The sequence below is a fragment of the Perna viridis genome, chromosome 5 (genome assembly GCF_037379345.1).
Source record: "Perna viridis isolate PV_CMFRI_1.1 ecotype Kerala chromosome 5, ASM3737934v1, whole genome shotgun sequence".
NCBI lineage: Eukaryota > Metazoa > Mollusca > Bivalvia > Mytilida > Mytilidae > Perna > Perna viridis.
Window position 1 is genome coordinate 32,453,421 of NC_142449.1, and position 22,571 is coordinate 32,475,991.

Sequence of the window (22,571 nt, forward strand, 5' to 3'; positions counted from 1 at the left end):
GGTTGGAACCCCCTCAGTGGTCTTGGGTAGCATGCTCGTCTACAGTGTGGGAGGTTAGGGGGTTGATCCCTGATCATGTCACACCACAGAATTTAAAATTTGGTGGTCCCTACTTCTCTGAATAAGGAGAGAGAATGAAGACTGATTGGTTAAATAATGTGTCCAAGTGAGGTAGCATGCCTATCTGCTGGCTATTGCTTCTGTGAGCTAGCACAATAAAGATCCAGCTCAGCTTGTAATACTATTAAAATAAAGGTAAAACTTGGTCTGCATTGATGAATCCTGAAATGCTTGAAATATCTGCAATAGAACCAGAAGCAATTGTTGGGACTGTGTTTATGGTAAAATTAGTCTTGAGTTGTAATTACATGTGTATTAAGTATTTATATGCCAGAAATTTTTTTCCACCATCTTACAGAATTTTTGGAGGTCATAGGATTTCAGGTTTTTACATTTAGCTCCCTTTGGAAAACACAAATAAATTTGGAGTCTGAAATATAAGGCAATAAGTCAGAATTATGATGAAGACCCTCATTACATGTTTTCTATTGACTGCAGTAATATACTGTTATCACCATCCCCACACTCTTATGGGCTATATTGCAATCACTTTGTCTGACACTATTTGTCAGCCCACCTATCCATCTCTTCCATCTTTCTGAAACTGATTTATCAGCTGCTAATGGAGGAAATGCTTAAGTAGCACTCCACATAAGAATCATGTAAAATGTTATTCATGGTTGGAAAGCCTATATATTTTTATTTTTGATAATTTGTTAAAAATGTCATAGTAAACAGAAAGTAACATGTGGTTTTCCATACAACCCATGCTCTTAGGGGATAAAAGTTATAAAAAATGCACTGTAGAATTCAATATTAAGGGAAATAACTCTGTAAATGACACAAAAATACAATAGAAACTGCTGGATTTTCAATGTTGATTATCTCCTGACACATTTGAATGAATAATTATGCATTTCATCTTAAGACCTGTAAAACAACTTAATAACAAAATAAAAATGTGTAGCCGTTTTTAGGTGTATCTCATATTACAGAATTGGCATGATTCTTAGCTGGAGTACTACTTAAATATTTGGTATATTGCTTTTGCATGATGACTGGTATTGTGTCTCCCCTTTCTTGGTTTCTTGCTATCTACCTATTGTTTCTACTATGACTTAATTTGACAACAATGGTTCAGTGGGGTATTCTTTCCAGAAATTGACATGTAACATCTTGATAAAGTGAAGAATGAAATATGTGTACTTAAATATTTATTTAACAACTGATATAGTAAATATTGCAAGCTTGTATAACATTTGTTGCATTGTAACCAGCATGTGAAACTATAAAATTAAACTTAACAAGTTAGTGCCAGCTATATGATAATTCAGATAATGTTGTGTATTTATTATTATGATTTGAATTTAAAGGCACCAAAATAAAACTGGCTGCATTTACATGACCACAGGCCACAAATCACCCAGCATACTCTAAAACAGAAAAATACTATTCATGTATAAACAATATTTCTGCTTCAATCATTTTTTTTGTTTATAGTAATCTAATAATAGTAATTACTGACTTTGATACTGACTACATAGATAACTTATTAAGTCTTGTCTCTCCCTATAAAACATTAGAATGACAGACTAAATATTATAGCCAGCACTCAACAGTATTGTAGAACTGCCTAATTTTGGTCTTGTAATCTGATGCTTTGTAACATTTATCACTTTAAAAAAATGTCAAGCATCTGTATATCTATATATTTAGAAATAGCTCTAGCCAAGGCCTTCAGGATGCAGTAAAAGTTTTCTGGAAAAAAATTACCCACAGCATATAGGGTTACCATAGAAACCATGCAAAAATATGCAAAAAAGTTCATAAAATCAGGTTTAAAAATATCAAATTTCCCGCAAAATATCTGCAATTTTTATTTCATCCCCTGAAACTGTTCATACTTTTTCCTTCGAAAACCCCTTCCTCATATGGGCATCGCCGGTTAAAAATTGGTGAAAAATTGACTAAATTTCACTTTCACAATGAAGTCAAATTGTCATTGAAAAAAAGCCCCTTCAACATTGAAAATATATAAAACATTGCAAAATACTTTTAAAAGTCCCCTTTTTTCAGAAAATGTTTTATCAACAATAGATTCTTCACTTTTAATCACTACAGCAACCACCAGTTTCCATTTATGTCATTTTTCATCCCTAGCCAAAAGTGGGAAACTAATCTAAACTGTGGAGTGCTGGCATATAGCTGAAATTTACCTCAAAATCAAGTGCATCTACCACAATCTAAATGAACCATTGCCGATGTCATCTACCACACTTGTGGTGTCAAAGCGTTTGGGGTATATTACATACATACCATTTTTTTTTATGTAAGATATGTATCTGACACTATTGACTTTTTTTAATACACAAGAGTTATCTCTCTTGTAGCACTATTAAGACAAATACAGTATAATGATATGACAATAAACTGTAATTCTCTGTTAGAAGACAATCATAACAAAACAAGTATCGGCCCAGGTTTCATAAAAAAAACTGTAATTGAGATTTTCATAAAATCCTTGAATTTTTTTTCAAATCTTCAAGTGATTAGATTGCTCTAAATTTGACTTGAAGGGTTTGAGGAAAATCCCAAATTGAGATTTTTTATGCAACCAGGCCCTGGTATCACAGCTACAAATTTATACTTAAAAACAAATAAAAAACAGAAAGCAGAAAAAAGTGAAAAAAAACAGCCTTAAAATAACTGCATAATAAACATAAGCACTTACATACACATGTACAAACCTGTCATATTAAATGGAATGTAACCTTGGATGTTTAATTCAACAAATTTCAAGCTGGCGAACATTATACATTTATGATTACACACAAATACTGTACGAAATTTCCACAAAACAATTTCTAATATTATTTAACTGTATTTTTTGTGAAAAAGGCAAACAGTGATTTTGTTACCCTTTTATTGCAGCCGAATATTGGCTGTTTCCTCTGGAGACTTTTCTCAAAATGTTAAAAAATATTTTTTCCTAAAGGAAGGCAAATTCCCAATTGTCAGGCATAATTGTTTGAAAACCAGGTAAAGAAGCAAGTAAAATGTCCCCGAGATGTAATTTCTTGGCCTGGTGCATTTGGGGAATGTTTTTTTCGGCAAGTCGTAACCTAATGAATATTGGGAGTATATATTTGTCAGTTCAATATCGTTTTCAGTTCCGAGTCAGCATATGATGCATTTCTGTCCCCTGTAAAATATTTCCCTAATGTGTTCAAAATACGGCAAATTTTCCCAAAAATAAAGGGTTGGGACTGCTTTTAAAACAAGGAACAAAATCACTCATAATGATATACAATGAATTTGGGATTTGATGTGACCATAACATTTGATGTTATATTTTTTAATATGAATTTTGGAGCAAGTGTGCTCGTTGAATCTTCCTTCATGCACACACATAATCAATTACAACAACAACACATGCCATTTAAATGAAACATCAAACGGGTCACATGACAAGTAAAGGCAGTATGAACTGACTAGAATATGGCATTTAATATCTTAAATAAGGCATACAAATAGTATGTCATGTTTCCTGCTACCATACCTACCCTATTTTTAATTATGCCTACCCTAAACATTTAATGTCAACTTGGCTCAAGCACTGTTAAATTCTAGATTGTTTCTCCATTAACTCAATATAAAATGATTTTTAAGAATAAAATAATTTCCCTACCTATCAATCCTATCTTTTTCTTGCTGGCAGCAGGAAACAAGCGTATCATTTTTTTTTTTGGCCTTAATCTTTCAATACTCATCAGAGATATCACCAAACTTAACCTGTTGGAAACACACAATTTAATAACATAACAACAAAGTCTTGAAATCTAAGGCACAATCTAATGTAATAAACAGGTCATGTTTTTTTAGTAACTATGGTTTCCAGAGGCTGATGACCTTGTCTTGACCTCCTGTCACTAAGGTACTGTTTCCAATGGCAATACATACAATTGCTCCTGAAATATAAAAATCTTATCGTGTAATTGCTCACAATAAATTATACCAAAAATAAAAAAATTCAAGAGAAAGGGTATGAAATAAAATACACTATGGATTTGAACATCATTCAACAGGTAATATAATATTTCATGATAATACTGAGAACTTGTAATACAAACTTCAAAAACTGCTAGCAAAGCTAAGTAAATAAGTAAAGAATATCCCCAGTATAAAGAAATCAACATTATAGATTATCAGCAGTGATTTCGTTTACTCTGTCAATCTTGAACTTTACAGTACCCTTTCATCATAGAAGATGAATAAACTAAATGCATTTTGTCAACTTATGACAAATGAAACATTATTTCTTGACTTATACCTGAATGTAGCTTTTTCTGTACGACCATTTGACCTCTGTCCATGTCCCAGACCTGGAGATCACCTGATTGGCTTCCTGTTAATAGTAACTCCCCACTCCATGCAAAACACCTAAAAACATAACAATCAAGACGTAACAAAAAACTCAAAAGTAGACAATAATTTATATGATAGAGCATTTTGATAATATGAATTTGTCTACTGCACTTTTTTTTAACAAACATGAAACAGAGGAAACAATAATTTGAGTACTGGTACATGCCTGATTGATGGTGCTAGTTTTTGGTGGAGTTCATATTTCTCAATCACTTTTGGTTTTCTGCTTTTATTATCTTTCATTCATGCAGGTTTTTGGTGGAGTTCATATTGCTCAATCACTTTTGGTTTTCAGCTTTTATTATCTTTCATTCATGATATCTAATAATGACTTTCAAGTTATAAATATGTAATCATGATTTCTAAAATTTCTCTTTCAAACCATTTATGAATGGCTAAAGATCATTCTGTCAGCATACTGGTGCATTACCAACATAGTCATATGTCACTAGTACAAATAGCTCTATCCCTAATAGACAAAGTCAAAAATCACCTTGAACATGTAAATTCCTCATAGACAAAGCCTAAAATCACATTTAACATGTAAATTCCTCATAGACAAAGCCTAAAATCACATTTAACATGTAAATTCCTCATAGGCAATGCCTAAAATCACATTTAACATGTAAATTTCTCATAGGCAAAGCCTAAAATCATATTTAACATGTCAGTCTGTAAGTTTTTGTGGTGAATTGATACTACAAGCTGTGAAGCAAACCTTTTGGGGTGGTTAAATAAAGAATTAATTCTGTTATAACATACATCAATTGGTCTGGTAGGTCTTTTACAAATATTTCTGTACCAGTTTCTATGTCTAACACTTTCAGGTAACAGTCTTCTCCACAGGATAATACTCTCTTGTTGTCTGAAAGGAAATTAAACAACAGACCTATGATAATTTATCAGAATAAGAAATTGCAGTTCTGCAAAACCTGTCTCCCCACTCTTGTATCAGAAAAGTTTTACAAGTATGCATAGCTTGACAATGTTATAAAAACATACATATTAGCTTGATTTTATCTGCCGTTAATTTCTGTGTTCAGGTGAGGTTTGGCTGCAGTAATCAAACAAAAACTGCAAACATACAAATTTTCTTTGTGTACTAATTTTTGTGGACAGAAAAGTGCAAGAAATAGTATCCACAATATTAAATTTAAATACTACATAACAATTCATTTTTATCATTTTTTTAAACTGGTTAAATTATGCAAGTAAATACTGCAAAAGTACTATTATGCATGGCGTACCAAATTTCGTTAACCAAGTTTTCATTGGTAGACCAAATTTTGGACGAAATTTGGTTCCAAACAAAAAGGAGATTCCAATTGATATGTATTCTGAAACCTGTAAACCACGAATTCAGGAACCCACGAACTGGTATTTCTACCATAATCCATTGGTAAATTGGTATCCACAAATTAAAGTACTTTCACAGTATGTCAACTTGACAGAATCCACCATAATTAGCAACAGCAGAAATTAAACAGGTCTTCAGTACATTCATTCATTTATATTGCATACAGTAAACATGTAGTACATGTATTAGTACACTGTATATGATTAGAAAATATTAACAATGTTATTAATAAATGTTTTTAATATTAGATGGTAAACAGAGCTTCTTATTATTAATTATGGTAGGCATATATGATAAGATTGCAGCAGTAACTTTTTTTTAATGAAGATAGTTTTTCCTATAAATGTAACGGTAATTACCTTGGCTAAGCGTAACAGCATGTACTGTAGATGAATGCACTACAATTAGACAAAAAAAACATCAGTTGATAAATATATAAATTATCATATGCCTCTGAACCAATATCGTTAAGTTGATCTTTAACAATGTTGGTAAAACAAATCCTGGTTTCATAAAATAGGTATATCCACACTCACATGGCATACTTTACAATGGGAAAGCCCCAAGAAACAGGAAGTTGTTATGATATCAGACAGCAACCAAAATTCCTGACCACATATTCCCCATCTAAATAAAGCCACATACCAAATTTGAAATCAATCCATCAGGAATCAAGACAATTGCGGTGTAATTCAGAAGGACAGACAAGACGATTCAAATAGACCACCCACTCGATGCAATCTGTGTTTTTTATTTGTTTGCATACTACCAGTAGTAACTATAGCTACCAGTGGTTTGACAAAAACAAATAACTAAATATTCTAATTCATCTCTTGAACATTTTTTAGACAGTTGACTTCAAGGATACAACTTCCTTCTTTTTCATCACATGCTAAAACCATGCAAATTGATCCATAACATTTCAGTATTTAAATAACATTTAGTAAGGTATAATTTTTTTTATGAGGTAAATAAAGATAACTTTAGGGGACAATTATAAACAAACTGGACACCTAAGTTTATTGCTAAAAGAATACTCATACTCAAATTAAGAAAAGTCTTCTATGAATTTTATTCCGACTATATATGTAACAAGTACACACCATAAGAAATCCAACAAAAAATCTCCACACAATAAAACAGGAGCAGATCCAAAGATTTTGTTGAAAATGGACAATTCAAAAAATAGGAATACAGTCTATATTTGGTAATTGTTTTGCTCTAACAATGCCCTAAATTAACATAATGTGCCAACAAAAGGGTGGTTCCAACAGCCAGAACCCCCCCCCCAGGATCCTGCAATGCATCTGTGATAAAAAAAGGAGGTACTGTGAAAGTACTTTAATTCATGGACATCAATTTTCGTGGATTAGGGAAGAAACACAAGTGTTCGTGGATTCTTGAATTCATGGTTTTGAGGTTTTCAGTATAAACATCAATGGAAACCTCCTTTTCATTGGTAACCAAATTTCATAGTTTGGCCTACTAATGAAAAGCATGAAAATTGGAACCTCAAGAACAATAGTTCTTTCATAGTATAAGAATGAATTCTGTACAATTTGGTAGTTTTATTTGTATCTTGGACAGCTAGATATTTGCATTATCACACCATGGACGATGTGATACAAACAAGTGATATGAAACATTAGCCACAGTGATTGGTTGTTGTGAGGTTGTGCATCATTTTCTATAAAACCTGATTGGTCAAAAGCAATGTTGTGACATTTCTAAACTTGTTCTCAAGACACCATTTGGTGAAGTCAAAAACATAATAGTGAATGAGACTCAGTGAGTTTGATATGATGATGAAAATAAATAAAGTGAGTTGATAGTTAAGAAATACATCATGGAAACTCCAGTTTATCGTTGTTTTACCACAGGTTGACCATTTATACCTCATTATTTACCCTGAGCAATTGCAAGGGGTAGAATATCTGCATAAATGGTAAGCCCATGGTAAAATAATAAAAAACTGGAGTTTCCGTGATTTTTTGTCAATTCCAATAAAACAATTACAGTACTTTTTACATTTTCATTACCTATTACAATGACCTTAGACCCACCATATTTGTACAATATTTGGCTGTACACTTCATGCTATGTCAATTTAAATAGTCAGTAGTAAAACTTAGTGGTTTGTAATTTTTATAATGGAGGAAAGGGCAAATTAAGTAAAATGATGTTAGACATGGCAATAGTAGTTTACATTATAAGGTCACGGTGTTCACACATGGAGAGGTACATTTTATTCATTGGGGATTGTTGCTGTTTGTTTTCATACATGATGGAAAACATGGCATGTGGCAAGTGCTACTGTGTACGTGTGTTAGTGATTTTTACGGAATATAATATAACTTTTCTACAACATAACGTTTAATATTTTTATTAAATGTGAATTTGGTGTTCAATCTAAGTACTGAGATGAATGAAAACAACAGACACATGTCAGGATATTACATGTGTTTGTTTACATGATTGAAGGTGGGCAGTAATTTACACACACAAGCCATGCCCAATGCCCAATAAGTCGCATGCTGCTCATATAGCAATCCAAAATCAACTACAGTTGTGGTCTAAAAGCCTTTAAAAGACATCATATTAGAATTAGCAATTTTCAACCTTCATTCATTATGAAACCTATACATGTCTTTAATGATAAGTTCCCTACCATTATGCTCTGCTATCTGGTACATAGATCTGGTATCCCATAATGTTATCTGACCTTCTTTTGAACCAGTTACCAATAACTGACTGGTACCATCTATACACTGACAGTTAACACCAGATTCATGATCCAGTTGACCCTAAAAAAATATCACATTACACTGAAAAATAAACAACTTGACTGAGTTACTTCCATTTCTGATAGAATAGTTTAACAATCTTTTTTAGGTACAAAGGCAAGTCATAGCAAAATTTATAAAGAACATATAAAATGGCTGGTTTGAAAATTTGCTGATCTTTAACACAATGAACAATATATGACCTAGTCTATTTCTATGTTGAGACTTAAAACTTTATATAGAGTGTGATTTTGCAGATTGTTAAATTAATAAATTCCACAAAATATTTAAGTACTTAGTTCACGACTTAGCATTGGCCTAATTTAGAAGCACATTAATTTTTTGTACACCTTTTTGTCTTAAAATTGCTTAATTTTACACCCAAAAAAATAATCCACCATACTGTAGAAGACAAGCATTCTATGTGTTCAAACATCAAAATGAGCATATAACAATGAGTATGACTGCTTCAACTCTCTGGTGAGAAATAATACTTACCATATATACAGCAGGTATAAACTGGTTCGACTGAGAAGGAGGGGTAAAATTCCATAACTGTAAAATCAAAGGGGAACACATGTACATGTAGTTCAGAGATAAATTCATAATGAACAAAATTCTTACTCTAGACTGTGTAAACAAACAAATCTCTATTATCTACACTTTCAACAACTGATCTGATATCTTTTCTATTTTTTTGCATAAAATATGTGACACATTTGCAGACATTTTATTAGTTATTTCCCCTTTATCAATTCTTCTCAGGAATAACTTTATGTCTCACTTACATCTGAAAATCAAGATTAATGGTAGTAAATGTAAATAAAAATGACAGAAATTGGATTAAAATGTTGTCTACACAGGCAAAATTATATCACAATTTTAACCTGAGTTGAGCAACAAAAAATAAGAGTCAAGAACTTTACGTACATGTAATTTCATCAGAACAATTTCAAGTGAAAAGCACACTAGTTCCATGTGAATTTCACATGAAGCTTGATTCACATGAATTATATGTGAACAATATTTGCCCGTGTTTAATTAAGGTAGTAAATATTAACACTCATTCAATGGTTAGGAATAGTATTTTCAATGATATTTGCTAGACAGGGTTTTTGCTATCTTTTGACTCTTTTACCATCAAATGTGCTGACTAAATGAATGGCAAGAACATATATAAGTGAAAATAGAAAATAGAAAACCCGTTTAGGACTTACAAAAAAATTTATTACATCCATTTATCTGGTTATGAAACAATTACCTTCACTGTGGAGTCCCATGAAGATGTGAACAAAATACCATTAATCCAAAACACATCTGAAACTATAAAATAAATGAGTGGTTAAAGCTCATTTCTTGACAGACTGCTTTCTTTAAAAATTGTAAATTGTAAAACTTAGGAGCTCCATAGAATTTTCCAGTAATTTCACTACTTAATACATTCAGATCAAGATAAAAGAACAAGAAGAATGTTTTATATAAACACAGAGATATGTTTAGTTAAACTGGATGAAAAGATACAACAATTATTAGTCCTCAAACATACCTCTCATTTGCTCTTAACTTTGTTAGCAAAATTTTTTCCACTCGCAGTCTTGAAAAGTCTATGATTAACATTTCCTGCCTTATATTTAGTTTGTTTAAGGCTGATATATTATGGTCTTTGTAAAAATAGAATTGAATTGTCAGCATTTCTAAACTTTGCAATTTTATTTTTAATTTTTTTCCCTGAAGTATTACATTGAATCAAATCCAGATTTTGAAGAAAAAAAAAAAAAAAAAAAACCACTCCTTGGTAACATAAATACTATCTTACCTGCATCATCATGACCCTGCAGGGTTTCAAGAATTCTGCCAAATTCTATACTGTAGAAATATCTATAATAAGACAAAAATATATAACATTTTCTTCAGAGAGTTAGTTTCACTACTTTGGAACAATGCACCACTGATCATCACAAAAGTAATACCCATTTACGTTCAGGACACTAAAGAATAGAGGTTAGTTTAAGAGAATCACTAGAATGATGAAATATTGAACCAATCCAACATTTATATCAAACTCAACAAAACTAAGTTTATATTATGGTAGATTAAAGATGAAAAATGACTAACACATTTAACCAGTGTTCTAGGATTCCCGTTTCCCGTTACCCGGGACAAGTGAAATTTGGGTCAGGGAAAGTTAGGTAATTAGTTACACTTTCCCGTGGCAAGTTTAAAACTTCATATGCTGTAAGGATTTGTTTTGTAAGGAAAGCAGTCATTGACTGTGGGAAAGTTGATTTTATACAGATTTTTCCCGAGGAAACCTCAATTTCTGAAAAATCCGAGAACGCTGATTTAACACCACAAATACTGAAAACCAACGATAACCTGAAAACCTGAAATACAACACAGGAAACAAAAAAACCAAAAAAAAAATGATAAATACACAGACCTTTTATCTTTAAGCCCTTAACTGAGTTTTTTTTTTTTTTTTTTTTTTTTTTGGGGGGGGGGGGGGGGGGGGGGGTGAGGGTTGGGTATAAAAAGATTTTTTTTCTACTACTTACACATTATTATCCCATGACCCCACCACTATGGTCAGATTATCTGGTAACAGCTGGCAGGAAGATAGGGCCTAAAAAAGAAACATATACAGTGAAACTTCTCCAAACCGGCCATCACTGGGACAAGAAAAAATGGCCGGTTTATAGGGGTGGCCGGTTTTGTGAAAAATAGCAATGCATTCTAAGAGCTGTTTCCATTAATGTGTTCTATAACCCTACACCTTGTCAGTTTGTTGGTCGAGACATGTTTAATGCCAATTCAAAACTTTTGGCTTTTTATTACATTTCAAAGCTTGCATCATTTGTAAATGACTTGATTTTACAAATGGTACTGCTGACAAAATAATGTTCACGGTTTTGAAAGAATGTGTATTAAAGATCAAACGGCTATTGATGGTAATTAATTAATTGTATTGATTTTGTAAATTACCTATAAACAAAGTCTAATAATTTCACCCCTATGTTGTTTTGGCTTGGGTACAGGTCACATTAATTGACAGTTAAAAGATCGTAAAGATTGTACTATTAAATCAACCCAGTTGCCTGACGTGAGTACACACCAATTTAACAGCCCACCGGTGACAAAATGTAATGTCTGGATTAAATTCGTTGTTAAAACTACTGTCCCCTTCAATTATCATCTGTCCACTGATGAAATGCAAACCGGTCGGTGAATGAATTATTAATTACGTAATATTACGTAATCATTTACAGTTACAGCTTTGTTGACACATCTATTACAGGTGAACAAGAAACGGGTGGTCAAAATTGAGAGGTTGTGTTTATTTGAAATATGTAACTAAAACTGTGAAAAACCGGCCGATGTATGGTTTTAGGGGATGGCCGGTTTGAAGACAAAACATACAGGCTTTAATGTATATCGGCCCGGACTTTTGAAAACGGCTGGTTTGGAGGGAAGACCGGTTTTCTGAGGGTCCGGTTTGGAGAAGTTTCACTGTACTACAAGAGCCATGCTTAAAACATGCTTGTCAGCTTACTGCAATTATTAGATAAGTGGCTAACAGCACACTCTATAATATATTTAAACATTTGTTATTTCGTCACTTAAAGAGATCTCTGATTTAATTTTGTGAAATTAAAAAAAAAAAGTGCTTAATTTCTGTAACTTCATTACGCTCAAGAATGAAAAGATCAGAAAAATAAAAATATGTATTTTATTTTTTTGTTGTTGACCAAATAAGTGTTAGATTATTTTTTTTCTTTCTTTACAAGGGAAACATTTAAAAGATTTGGGGATTAATATTCTTTTAGTGTTTGCAACCATTGCTATTAGAGAACACTTCCACATAATTTGTAGAGGTCAGTATGTGCAGTGATGGCATACAAATACAATACCAGTCAGACTTGTCTACTATTTTTTCTGATGAAAAAATAGTAAGGTGTAACCACAAAAATAGTAATTTAAGATCAAGCAAATAGTAAGATCTATTTTTTGTTGGCAAAAAGCTGATTTTATGGACAGAAACCATCCATATTACAGATGAATGTCAATTTAATGAGCTTTTAAGTGTACTTTCATTCAAGTTGTTTCTCGGGAGGAACATCACTATTTTCTTTACAACTATGTTTTGATATAATTTTGTTTCATGTTTTTCAAACCAGAAATGACCATTGGTAAAAATAGTAATACAAAATAAAAAGAAGGAACGGAACAAAAAAAAAGAAATCTGAAAATCAGAAATTTTTGGAAAGATGCCAAATCAAAAGGAAGTTTACATATTACATAAGGACATAAGACGGCCTTGAAAATCATGAGCCTTATGTCAAAGTTGTAAGGGTAAGCAACTCAGTACCATGTTCAAAATGTTAAATGTGTTTTTTTATGTTTTGCTTCCAAACATACCATACTGGAAACATTAACACTCCTCAACTGTCTCTGTTCTTCTAATGAATACATCTTCAGAAAACTATCTAAAAATAAGAACGAACTAATCAGATCATGGAGTATATACTATTAAAATCCCTGTAGACTTGATTTTTATCGAAATAAAAACAGGTTTGATTTTGCCTTCAAATATTTCACTTGACATTTATAAAAACTGATGTCGCAACCAATGGGAATACAACAGACTTTCTGTAACACACACTGTGCATCTGTGTTTAACTTCTTAACTGCATAGGTTATTTGCACAATACTTTGAGCCATTCATGTTCAGAGCATCTAAATATATAGAATGCTCCACCCCAAGTATATATTATTTTGCAAGACGGCAACAATACACATGCTTCAAAGGTCTTTTGACCACAGCCATGGTCTAATTTTGACAAACATGTACCAATGTCATACACATCCAACAACACATAGTTCAGTTCCAGATTTTACTGACATCACCACAGAATTTTGCTCCATAACAGTCTCCATTTTGTGCAACAAAAAGGTGCGTCTTTTAAAAAATATTAAAAAATTACTCCCATTAGAATCTAAATAAATCATGGAAACTCCAATTTATCATTGTACTAGTCCCATTAGAATCTAAATAAATTATGGAAACTCCAATTTATCATTGTTATAGTATGGACTGGCCATTGACAACATTCTTTCTGGCATAAATGGTCGGTAATTATATAAAATGCATTTTCCATGATTTATTTCTTAAACAATTATAATAGAGAATAATATAACATAGCATTATTATTTGAGAAACTTGCCTTACCATGTGAAACAGAGAAGACATTCTTCCCATCTTTTGCCATACACAAGTCTGTTACAGTGCTGAAATAAATAAATAATAATAATACTTATAAATTCTGATTCCAAATTTTCATCTGGTTTAGAATACCACTACACAAGCAAATGTGCTACACATGAGAATCATATGGTTTGCGTCATATGATTATCATATAAATCGAGCATCATATGACAATCATATGTTTCGGTTTACATATGATAATCACATGTTCACCATATGATAATCATATGTTTTTCACAAACATATGACAGTCATATGTTTTCAAGCCAAAATTAACATATGAGAATCATATGATTGTCATATGAATCAAGCACCATATGATTATCATATGTGGCACATTTGCCTATGTACCCTATCAATTGTTTTTGTCATCATAACAAATGCATTTTTTTAAATCAGAAGATATATTTATTATTAAAGCTTTTAACTTAACGCTTATTGTATCTGAAAGTTTATTGGTAAGAGAAAGACATGTATGTTCTGAGAGTAGAAAATGTCCTTATGGTAAAAACTTCAAAATGACATTGAAAATCAGTTAAATATTTACTATTCACTTACTCTTTGTGTAATGTATAACTGTGAAACTCTGATAAATTATTCAAATCTTTGATATCAAATGCTACATTTCTCTCTAAATTCTGGTCTGTTACTGGAACAAAATTACATGATTATAATACAATGCTGGTTTCATACTCATAATTTCATTCATATGTGGCACTATGCAATATGTCAAGGAAAATGAATGGAGAGGAACAAATTCATTGACAGCCTTACAAAATTTCTAATAATTGTGTTCATAGAGCAATAGTGACAGATTTCTACAAAACAAGAGGCTCCCAGGAGCTTGAATCATTAACCTGGTTAAATTTTGTCTTTCAAAGCCAAATAATTCAAAAAGAAGTTGTCCAACAATATTCACTCAAGAATACATTGGTAGGACTTATCATAAGGATCATTTCTGTGAATGAAAGTTTCTATCTATTATAGTTTTCTTGAAAATTGCTGAAAACTGTAAAAAAAAAAAACACCAAAAAAAAGTCATTTTCCCCGTTTAAAGGACAATTACTCTTGCAAGGAGTTGTCTGACAACTTTTATCCCTGAAGAATTTTGTTTGTAAGGATCATTCCAGCTATTGACAGATTTGGCTAAACGTAACATTTTTGGAGATATATGTGAAAAACTACTGTCTGACCCCTATGTTCTATTTTTAGTAACAGTGGCCATGTTTTTCAAAGGATAAAAAATCCCCACACCAGTTCTAAGCAGGATACCCAAAGGAATATTCATACCAAGTTTGGTTCCAATTGATCATGTAGTGTCAGAGGAGGAGAGTTTTGAAAAATTGTTAATGACGATAGACAGTGATGAGGACGACAACAGATAACGGACACCAAGTGATGACAATAGCTCACATGGCCTTCAGACACGTAAGGTAAAAAGATGATAAAGTTGCATGTGCTGTTACATGATAAGCATACCAGTACCCCCACTTGTACAGGAAGGTGATATAAAAAAAAAAAAAAAAGAAAACAAAATGACATACAACTCATGTCATATCTTTATGAAGCCACACACAAAATTCGAAATCATTCCATCAAATGGGAGCCAATATTTTTGTGACCGAAACTTTCCCTATAACTCCACTGAGTGAAAAATGGCAAAGTTTCACAAAACAGGAAGTTGATATCAAGCAGTACCAAAAATTGCGTACAATGTATGCCCCATCTATATGAAGCCACACACTAAATCTGAAATCAATCCACCCATTGGCAGCCAAGATAGTTGCAACGAAATTCAGACAGATGGACGGAAAAACAGATGGACAAGGTGATTCCAATATACCACCCACTTGTTGAGTGGGGATATAATGCAACATGTAATATACTTTGATCTACAGCTTGTAGGTTTGATAAATAATTTTCTACATTGTATCATATGTCTTGTATAATTATACTTTTAACTATAAAAAAAATATGGGATGTATTTTGTCAAGTATTGTAATGAGACTTGGTTACTTTGTATGTATTATTTTAGTTACTTTATGTTCTTTGTTGTGTATGTCTGTTTTCCATGTCTGGTCTTTGTCCCTGGATTGCATTCTTTTGATTACCACTATAACCTTGGTTCCCTTGATTACTCTCACAACTACAAATTACAAAAAAAAAATAAAGGTCCACATCAAATGTTATTTTTTTACAAACCAATTTCAATATTTTCATTTTCATTTTCAACATAGACTGGAGAACTCTCTGTGACCTGACTACTGGGTATCACAACACTGTGTGGACTAGCAGGAGAAAATTTCTGTGGATGTTGGGTCTTAAACAACTGTTTAGGTGTCTGACCAAACTCCATTATCTGTATTTCCATTCTAGCTCTTTCATTGAGATCTTCAATACTGTAAAAAAAATTATTGAATAATGTCAAAAGTTTAATCAATATTCTCTAAAATTATTTTAACTTACAAGTATACATGTCTCCTACAAAGTATATATGGAAATCATGAATAACTATTTTAAAAAGGAGCTATTTAATGCAGCCAGTATTATTTTAAGGTGTAATATACTGTTCATGTTACATTACAATTATGAGGAAGCATTTTTCTGAATTAAATAATTTGCAGTTAAATAAAAAATCTGTGAGTTATGGGTCACTAGTTATATCATGCTATCAATCATAATATCAGGAAAATAAACAAAGGCCTCAATTAATATGAAGTTGTGGAATTTGCTCAAAATGAATCACACCACATGGCATATCTACAGTAAGAATGTGTTAAAATTTCAAGCAGCTGCTATGAAAACTGACGAAAAACATTGTTACAGGCAGAAACACACATGCACAGACAAGGGTAACACAGTATACCCCCTCCTACAGAGCGGGGTATAAATATCACACAAATGTAGTGGGTGTCTTGGATGACACATACACATAAACATTTGAAAACTCTGAAGAGATCATGGGTAATTCCATATTGCAGATCTTTATACAATGCCCAACTTTCCTATGAATTTTTACCATATTCCTTTAAAGTTGAATAGTCTCCCTTCGGAACCTTCAAACATGATTTCTTCATGCACATCTACATATGATACTCAGCCCGTCTACCAAATTTATTCAAAATCTTTTGAGTGGTTTAGGAGGAGTTGCACTTACAAGTTATGTGTACAAATGAACAAACAGTATGATTCCTTATGACACAAACTTTGTTTGCTTGGATATAATCACAACCACAAAGATCAAAATTTGTGTTTGACCATCCAATGAATACCTAATTAAGTGAAAAGCAATTTTAATACAAAAAAGCACTTTACAGGAATGCATCAATAGAACGAATGATCGAAAGGACTAAGCCTTACCATAACCTACCTCTCAAGATCTACTGCTCCTTCGTATGTCATGTAGTAAAATACTGAAATTATTGAAAATATATGATATTCGAAAATTAAAATCTTACTTAATGAATATCAATCTAGAATTAATAAACTAGGATGTACAAAAATTAACTTTGAAGATGTAATTAATGCATCAATTAACTGTGTATTTTAGAAATTCTCACTATATTCATTGTAAATCACCCGATATATACCATACAATAACTGCTACAGTATAACAAAATTTAATTTTTTTATTGTAAATCCAAAAGCATATGACAAGGTTTTGAAGGATGTGAATGTTCATTAATCAATTTTAATTGCTTAACAGCCAACATCACCTGACTTAAAATCACCTTATACAAATGTAAATATACACAAGTATACCAAAATACATCAAATGAACCATTAATGGATATAAAAATTCATCTACCACTTTCAATGGCTTGATGGTCAAATAAACCTGAAGATACAAGCTATATGTGATCCGCCACAGCAAAAAAGGTTGAAGTGCAAAAGTACCATAACTCCTGTAAAATTTGTCAAATCAAAATGGCAGCGTAATGTAATCAACTACAAATGGTAACTAACAATCCTACAAAATAAGAACAAAATCTGTAAAGCAGTTCCTGAGGAGCTGTATCCATAAGTATGACTAGACAGAGAGAGGCATGGACAGACGGACACTGTTATTTCTATGTCCCTTTTCAAGTAGCAGCAAGGGATAATAATAATTCTATATACATGTACATGTATACCATTATCAGCTTTCTCAGCCTCCTCTCCAGTCTGTTTATAACCAAAGATTAAATCTATCCAGTGATGTAAATTTGATGACACATAATCTGATTCTAATGCATCTCTCAGAGTCTGTTTGAAATGTTCAGGACCTGTAGGCACAGAGAATATACACTTTTAGACACAATGAATTTCATTAATGATATTGTACAGCAAAAAATTAATTGTAAATGTTTTTTAATTCAAATGAAAGATTAAATACTACAATATCTATGTCCTCTTTTTTCTGTTTTGATATTCAGCCATTTCTCCTCAGACATACATGTACATCGTCAAATTAGCTTTTAAGCATACTGTAAGTATTTTCTCTGATACTTATCATCACATTTAAGGATGTTCATTCAATTCCCCAGCTAATTAATTTTGCAAAAACAAAATCTCAAAATGTACACGGCATTCATTTGTGAATACAATCTCTCAGGATAATCAATTTTTAATACTTAGTAATTCACACTATTTATGAAGTACCATGGTGCATTTTAAAAACTTACTTGCAGCCCATTGTGGAAGTTCTACATCCCCAATTGGCTTCCCATCCTGTCTTATTCCAAAATTACTGACCTGGTGAAACAAAATTGACAGTGTTTATCTTACAGTTTCTCTACATGGGGAGGAACTTAAGATTTTTTGTTTTTTTACATATTGTTTGACAATAAAATCAGAATAGACAGATACATGTCACATCTTTTGAACATATCTTTCATATCAAGAAAACAAAAGAGCATATAACAGCATGGGGGTGTTTTCCTCTGTATCGAAAAATAAACCTGGCAAAAGACAGACCTATAAAATGGTATTTGAATATCCGAAAAGACAATAATAAAACAACTGAAAATGGAGACATACTCCTTTGTTATACAGAAACTCTGGCGAATCAGGAGAATAAAATTCTGGTATCAATTCTTTAAAATCTGCTGCTCCTACCAAACAGTTCTGCCAAGTATCCGATAAACTGAAAAAAAATGTTTGATTAATAAACAGCAGCACTTAAACACATTAATCAACAATAAACTCCAATAATTCGGGATGAAAATATTTTTTTTTAAAGAAATCTATTTACTTGTAGTCAAGTTATTGTCAAACATCAGGAAAATTATCGTTTCTGGCCCCTCACTGTTTAACAGATCGTCTTAACCCAAAAAATCAACCCAGTCTGATCATTATGGTATAGAACATTGTGGAACAATATCATAGACATCTATATGATATTACTTGCATCAAGTTTTATTTAAATGCTTATTTTTGGCCCTTCATTCTATAATCTAAAAAAACAATATTGACTTTTCTTTTGTGATTTAGAAACATGTTGTACAATTTTATGAGGATAAACCAACATATATCATTCCATATAACACCAAGTGTCTGTGGACGAGGAACAACATGGACGCAAATTGTTTACTACCATATAAAATGGGCAGACATAATTACATTGAAGGAATGACTGCTATAATTCATCAGTCCATGAAGAAATAACCTCAATCATGTGGTGAACACTCAGTAACCTGTGTAGCAGGTTTTTGTATACCACGGACATTGAAGTTATTTTAAATAGACTGAAAAAATATAAATCATTCCTTATAATTCATGAGTAAATCATTAAAAAGGATGATGACATCACAGTCACATTACAAAATTTGGTCTAGGAGATGATGGACAAATTTTTTATCTAAAATTAAATTATTGTAACAAAGAACTTTATTCATTGGTTGAGTGATAGCTTTGTTCCTTTGTGGAGTTTGATTATGATATCAAGAACAACATAAAAACCTATTCAATTTCAAATTTCTGTGAAACAAGCCAAATTAGAATAACCATCAAAATTTCTACAAATGTGATTTCTGCAAAAAGTTATTGAACTTAAAATACTAATTACCTGTTAAACATTCTGTCTGGTTGGTCAAATTTACCATTTTGTAGACATAATACATATTCTGGAGCTAAAAAAAAAAAAAAAATTAAATTTACATGTATTAAATATAACAGATATTTCTTTTGGGTAAAAGAATATCCTGCAGTTCAACAAAGTCATTTGAAATACTGTTATTTAAGCAATTCATACAATTTTTCAGTGATAAACCAGTAACAGAAATAATTCTAGTCTCATAATATCATGTGTCATTGATATCCTTAAGAATGTCAATCATTAAAAGTGGTCTTCCAATCAAAATATAATTTGACATAAACCACATTGAAAGGCAATTTAAACTTGTAAGACCTAAAAAAAACAACCCCAGCTTTTTCTTTCTTGTTAGCTAATGCAACATTTATTTTGTAATAGACAAATTGGATGGTTTTATTTTTAGGAAACTGAACCTTAAAAGACATTTTCTTTCAGGCCTTTTGATGAAGAAATCCATACATTATGAAAAATAAGTAGAATGGTCAGCGAATCTTGTTCTCTGCTGCATGATAATTTTATTGATAAACTGGCTAATTAAAAAGTTTCTCATCACTATAATTATAGGTTTCTGGTAAAAGCAACTGGATAGATTTTGATAAAAAGTATGCATGTTCTGTGTTTACAAAAACATTTTCTAGAATCAGTCCAAGGTCTGACAATATGTAATGTTCTGTCAGACCTAAAGATAATTTGAAAGTCTTGTGTATTTAAAACAATGTAACATTAACTTCAATTACATGTACATGTTTTACAAGGGTCCTGAACTGATGCATTAGAATCAGGACAAGCCAATATTTTGCTCATCAGGTCAAATATCAGCAAATAAGAATGAATGATTTGAGAATTGTAATATTAAAAATTCATTTTTTAATATTAGAAAATGCTCATTTTTGTCCACTTTGGCTTGCTATATACCTGCACTACCTTTAGAGTATAATTACCTATCCTGGCCAAGTAAAATAAGACATAACCAGGGGATGAATAATGTGATCCATATAAAAACTTAGGATCTGGCATCTCTCTGTATCGCTCCTGCAAAAATTAATGTAAGACAGTAAATCTTCAAAGATGCTAATTGTAAAAACAAAAATTCATTAATAAATAAAAAAACAAAAAAAAACAAAAAAAAAAAAACAAGACACATTTGTATACATGTTTTTTGTCTGTGAAAAAATATACTACCTCAAAAAGTAAACAATATACAAATAGTCAAACCTGTCTTAGTGACCACCTGTATTCAGCAATAACCTGTCTTAGTGACCACCTGTATACAGAAATAACCTGTCGTCGAAGACATAGATCAAAACATCCCCATATAGTGCATTCCATGTAAAATTAACATGTGAAGCTTGGAAAATAAGGCTTTCAAAATCACTATGCTAAGGGTATGATGATCATTGAATTCTTCACAAAATTTACTTGAATAAATAATACTGAAAATCCACATTTTTACCTTTTCTGCTAACTGACAGCATGGAGGCAAATTACTCACACATGTAAACAATATTCATACACTTTTGTAGTAAATTACAAATATGATTTTAAAGTACACATTCTCAGCTTTATTTTGACTTCTTTTGATCAGAATACACACAAATAATGCACTTACAATGCATATTTCTAGGTTCAATGTGTTTTGGTACTACATAGCAGGGGTGACCATTTGACCCGGAAGTGGTTAGTGAGACCTAATGTGACCATATATTTTCTTTCCCTCGGAAATTCACTTAAGACAGGTTTCACTGTACTAGTTTTAAATTGACAAAATAAATCTGCAAATGATATTATTCAAATAGTAGTAATTTCAGATCTGTGTTTTTATTTAACCATTCGTATAATAAGGGTTCCCAAACTAAATTGAAGTTAAGTGATAAATAGTGGCATACATTGGAAAACTTGATGGAATTACATTTAAATGGCACAAGGCTTTCTTGAACAGCCATTAAGTTATCAGATCAAATTAAAAACTAGTTATTTTAAGAAATCATGCCCTGTAATTCAATAAAATCAAAACTTACCCTCATTTTTGATATTCTTTCTTCATTTAAGGCACCAATTGGTTTTGATAAATCTCTGTATACTGAAGGATCACTCAAATCTACATTAACAAAAAAATGTTTTAAAATACAATCTTCAACATAAAAAACACTAACCCTATCAGTGCATCTGGTCCATGCTTCCAGTTTTTAATGGAGTCCGAGTTGCCCATTTACTTTTGTTACTTTGTATGTATTTTTTTTTTGGTTATTTTATGCTGTTTGTTGTGTGTGTCTGTTTTCCATGTCTGGTCTTTGTCCCTGGATTACACTCTTTCGATTTCCGATAGAATCTTGGTTACCTTGATTACTCATTCAAAATAAGACCTCCTTTTTAAAATATTTACCATTAGTTAAAAGAATTTGATATCAACAAAATGTACTATGGATAAATTTTATATTTATTTTGTATGTAGAAGCTCTATATTGCTCAAGTGTGTTTAATTTTTTTTTAAATTCACAGTTTAAATTCTTAAATGACTGTTTAATGAAAATGCTCATTTTTATAAAAAAAAAAAAAAAACATAATAAGAAAATTGGTTACCCCAGGTACAAAAATACTCTTCAAGAAATC

General features: G+C 31.6%; 1 protein-coding gene across 1 annotated transcript in view; it reads right to left on the reverse strand.

Annotated features, from left to right (window-relative positions):
- Positions 1-1,257: 1,257 nt before the first annotated feature.
- LOC148617113 (protein FAN-like) overlaps positions 1,258-22,571 on the reverse strand; it is a 29,317-nt gene continuing 8,003 nt past the window's right edge. The window contains exons 13-32 of the mRNA XM_088584433.1: positions 21,980-22,059; positions 20,903-20,993; positions 19,935-19,998; positions 18,908-19,013; positions 18,553-18,622; positions 18,022-18,153; positions 17,259-17,301; positions 16,091-16,287; positions 14,447-14,537; positions 13,853-13,911; positions 13,042-13,109; positions 11,181-11,248; positions 10,442-10,503; positions 9,887-9,948; positions 9,124-9,180; positions 8,511-8,646; positions 6,202-6,240; positions 5,248-5,350; positions 4,391-4,500; positions 1,258-4,028 (exon numbers count right to left, since the gene is read on the reverse strand). Coding sequence (XP_088440559.1) covers positions 3,946-4,028; positions 4,391-4,500; positions 5,248-5,350; positions 6,202-6,240; positions 8,511-8,646; positions 9,124-9,180; positions 9,887-9,948; positions 10,442-10,503; positions 11,181-11,248; positions 13,042-13,109; positions 13,853-13,911; positions 14,447-14,537; positions 16,091-16,287; positions 17,259-17,301; positions 18,022-18,153; positions 18,553-18,622; positions 18,908-19,013; positions 19,935-19,998; positions 20,903-20,993; positions 21,980-22,059 — 1,721 coding nt within the window. The 3' untranslated portion in view covers positions 1,258-3,945. The remainder of the gene's footprint in view (positions 4,029-4,390; positions 4,501-5,247; positions 5,351-6,201; positions 6,241-8,510; positions 8,647-9,123; positions 9,181-9,886; positions 9,949-10,441; positions 10,504-11,180; positions 11,249-13,041; positions 13,110-13,852; positions 13,912-14,446; positions 14,538-16,090; positions 16,288-17,258; positions 17,302-18,021; positions 18,154-18,552; positions 18,623-18,907; positions 19,014-19,934; positions 19,999-20,902; positions 20,994-21,979; positions 22,060-22,571) is intronic.